At 46.8% G+C, this 4143-nt stretch overlaps 1 protein-coding gene across 1 annotated transcript; it reads left to right on the top strand.

Moving 5' to 3' along the window:
- Window positions 1-449: 449 nt before the first annotated feature.
- LOC123175968 (4-hydroxyphenylacetaldehyde oxime monooxygenase) lies at window positions 450-2399 on the top strand. The gene is made up of 3 exons (XM_044590405.1): window positions 450-944; window positions 1060-1506; window positions 1613-2399. The coding sequence occupies exons 1-3, from the start codon at window positions 459-461 to the stop codon at window positions 2231-2233; spliced, it is 1554 nt and encodes a 517-aa protein (XP_044446340.1). The 5' UTR covers window positions 450-458; the 3' UTR covers window positions 2234-2399.
- Window positions 2400-4143: the final 1744 nt, after the last annotated feature.

Here is a 4143-nt window from a genome sequence, read left to right as displayed (position 1 = left end):
TGTTCTCTTTTACAATCTGGAAGGTTTGTGTCTTGTATTTTCCAGCGTGCACAATGAAGATCTAATGATTATTTAATTTTTTTTTGAGGATTAACGTGGGGGCTTGTATGGTGCTTCCAATTAGTAAATATATAAGATATACTTTTCTTTCCAAGGGAGCACCAAGCAGTTGTAACAACCATAAGGTCAGGAACGGCTAACTTCGCAGCCATAGAGTAGTACCAACCATAGAGTAGTACTTAGCTTAGCAGCCGGAGAAGAATTGACTGTTTCAAGTCGTTGTGATGCAAAGTCGTCTCATCTTCTCCTTCAAGTACTCATCAACTTAACTCGAGATAGCTGACCACAGGTGGCAATGCAAAGTCTCTTCTTCGTTTTGTCCCTTTGAACAGCATATTTGGTATAAAGCTCGCACGTACACGAGCTAGCTGAAGTAGTCAGTTCTCACCACATAGAAAATGGCGACCCCACTCACGTCCCTACTCCTCTCCCTACCCCAACAATGGCAGCCCGTCCTCTTAGCCCTTCTCTCCGTCATTTCCCTACTGCTGTGGACCAGGAGTTCGTCCAGGAAACGGCTCAAGCTGCCACCAGGCCCTGCGAGGGTGCCCCTCCTGGGCAACCTGCACCAGCTTGGCCCGATGCCGCACCGGACCCTGCGAGACCTGGCGCGGGTCCACGGGCCGGTGATGCAGCTGCAGCTCGGCAAGGCGCCGACTGTGGTGCTGTCGTCGGCGGAGGCGGCATGGGAGGCGCTCAAGGCTCATGACCTCGACTGCTGCACGCGGCCCGTGTCCGCGGGGACGAAGCGGCTGACCTACGACCTCAAGAACGTTGCGTTCGCGCCGTACGGCGCGTACTGGCGGGAGGTGCGCAAGCTCCTCACCGTCGAGCTCCTCAGCGCGCGCCGCGTCAAGGCGGCGTGGTACGCACGCCATGAGCAGGTATTGACTCGATCAAGATGATACAGCCACGTACAGTTTACATCCGGTATCGGCAGTCAAACGAGCATAGTCTATCTGGTTACTTAAATGTTGTATATATTGTATTTATGATTAGGTGGAGAACCTGATGGGCACGCTGAGGCGTGCGGAAGCAAAGCCGGTGGCACTGGACGAGCACATCTTGAGCCTCTCCGATGGTATCATCGGCACGGTAGCGTTCGGCAACATCTATGGCAGTGATAAGTTCTCCCAAAATAATAGTTTTCAGGCCGCACTCGACGATGTTATGGAGATGCTATCCAGCTGCGGCTCCTCCGCCGAGGACTTACTCCCCGGAGTTGTTGGCCGCCTTGTTGACCGCGTTACCGGATTCGTAGCCCGCCGCGAGCGAATATTCACACAGTTAGACGCCTTCTTTGAGATGGTCATCGAGCATCACCTGGACCCTAAGCGTGTGCTGCCTCAGAATGGCGGCGACCTCATTGACGTCCTCATCAACCTCTGGAAGAAACCACGTGGCACATTTAGCTTCACCAAGGACCACGTCAAGGCCGTAATCTTTGTAAGTTATAATAATTCAACACTTACAGTCCATGCATAGATTCCTAAGAAAAGAAATCAAAGCTGGTAATAACATTAATCATTGACATGGCATTTATGATGTGCAGTCGACGTTCGTTGCTGGCATTGACACTAGTGCAGCAACGATTATGTGGGCAATGTCGGAGCTGGTCCAGAAGCCGCGAGTGCTCAAGAAGGTGCAGGACCATATTAGGGCCTTGGTGGGAGGCAACAAGAGAGTGGAACCAGAAGACATGCCCAAACTCAGCTACCTCAGGATGGTGGTGAAGGAGACCTTGCGGCTGCACCCGGCAGCACCGCTTCTACTGCCAAGGGAGACCATGCGAGACATCAAGATCGGTGGGTATGACGTGCCGGCCAAGACACGGATCTATGTGAATGCATTGGCGATCGGCAGAGACCCGATAAGTTGGTCTAATGACCCAGATGAGTTCAACCCTGATAGGTTTGAAGTAAATGACATAGACTTCAAAGGTGAGCATCCAGAGCTGATGCCGTTTGGCGCGGGGCGGCGGATATGCCCAGGCATCTCCATGGCCATGGCCACCATTGAGTTTACGCTCGCCAATCTGCTCTTCAGTTTTGAGTGGGCGCTCCCAGAGGGGACGACAATACATGATGTGAACATGGAGGAAGAAGGAAGGCTCATCTTGCACCGAAAGGAGCCACTCGTACTCGTTCCCACCGCATACCACCTCGACCTTTAATAGAGTGCCACCACCATGCCATATGTGACCTATTAAAGATGGAAACATCCTGGACTAGTGTCTCAGCAAAATGCCGTATGCACAAGTTGGCCAATTTTCTTATTTCGTGTAAAAGTGGGAGTAAAGTGGACCTTATGCTTTATCTTATAAAAACTGAATTTACTCACATATATTTACTGCCGCCAAATCTACAATGACACCTAGACATATCATTTTGTCGCTTGAATTACTCTGAATGTTCCGAAACAAAATCGAATTACCCCTGCTACATTTTTAGGATGGTTTTGAGTACACGGCAGCATTATCTTACAATATTGCTTAGCTGACGTATACACATCTCCCAGGACACACACATATTTATTCATAGACCTAGTAAGGAAAACCCAGAGCCGTCACACTTGTCCACATTAGATCTTAATATTTCAGTGTTCTTACTGACGTGGCATTTCATTGACTAAGAGTAGCCAAGAAATGAAATTACATTTTTTTGCTATTTAGGTACGTCATATAGGAAAAGCCAGCATTTGGTAAAGAAAAAGGGCACTAGGGGAAGGATTGGCTAACACAAAATCACACATATTGTTCTGTGTAGCACACAAATATGCAACTGATAGAGTGAGTGAGTACAGCAGAGCCATTGTGCCGGTGAGAGTAACCTCCAACTGAATCAACTAGTGGAGGGTGAGAGAGCTGACCCCCAACTAATTAACTAATGGATAGTGACAATTGTTTTTTTCTTTTTTGAGCGGATGGAGGGTGAGATCCATGAGGAAACATCCATAGCTCGACCGAGGTTTGCTCTCAATGTGGTGACATGGGTGGGCCTTGCAAATCACAGCAAAGTCTCGAAGCACGGACATGTCGATTCTGTGCGCAATTTGTGGCTTTGGTGAAAGAAAATGAGACCCACATGAAGCTTAAACCTCGTTTGGATGTTTAAGTTAGGTTTCAAGTCCTCGAACTGGAATTAAATATGGCACAGTTCTGTTGTTTGGATACACAAGGAAAACGGATAGGAGATGTAGATCCAATTCTTTCTGAATTGGACAATAACTTCAGTTAGAGCTCTCCAATACCAAGCTGCACCCCTGTAAACTTTGAGACTAGTTCGAGCAACTTGAACTACTTTTTATTACCCAGTTCGACCATCTAGCTTCCAGTGCAGGCGCGATCAAATGGGGAAACATTGATGCTCCTGTCACCATGGTGCGCTCCTTCTCACCGCACCTTCCCAGCAATCACCGGCAACCTCTTCCTGTAGATGAGCAATCAGTATGGTTGCTCTTGACCCGCTAAAGTTGCTGATCGTGATGTCTATTGCTCAGTAATAATATATTGATGTAATTAAGCTATAAATATAGAAACTTGAAATCTTGATCTTTAACGAGTTTGTTAACTTGATTCACAAAAAAAATTACTCGTTGAACACATGTCAGGTCCTATAGAAAAAAAATTGAAAAAAAATGTGGTTTCTGTCTTTCTACTAACCGATCACAATACTGTTTCTGTGTTCAACAAGCTCCATCCATGACATGTTCCAGATACTAATTTGCACGCGCTCGGCAAATAGATCTGATTACAGTTCCACGCAGAATACATGCAACCTCTATTGTGGTATAGAGCACAATTGACAAGAAAACCTTAATACTATTATGGAAGTCCTTTTACAGTACAACAAGACATTGTGAGCTTCAACATTCAGTTGCGTTCATTTTTTAAGAGATTATTATGTATTCACACCCAACCCACCAATGTTATAAAAGGTGGATTTGCGTAGACAAGATTGAGTTGCGAGAGAGAAAGCAAGGAAGGAAGAGAGGCCCAAACTTATCATTGTATTTCAACCATCATTTGCACGGGGCCAAAATGTTACCAGGTTGTGAGCCTCAGAGATATCGGAAACTCAATAA

Source organism: Triticum aestivum, unplaced genomic scaffold, assembly GCF_018294505.1.
Source record: "Triticum aestivum cultivar Chinese Spring unplaced genomic scaffold, IWGSC CS RefSeq v2.1 scaffold16618, whole genome shotgun sequence".
Lineage (NCBI taxonomy): Eukaryota > Viridiplantae > Streptophyta > Magnoliopsida > Poales > Poaceae > Triticum > Triticum aestivum.
This window is presented reverse-complemented; position numbering and strand designations above follow the sequence as displayed.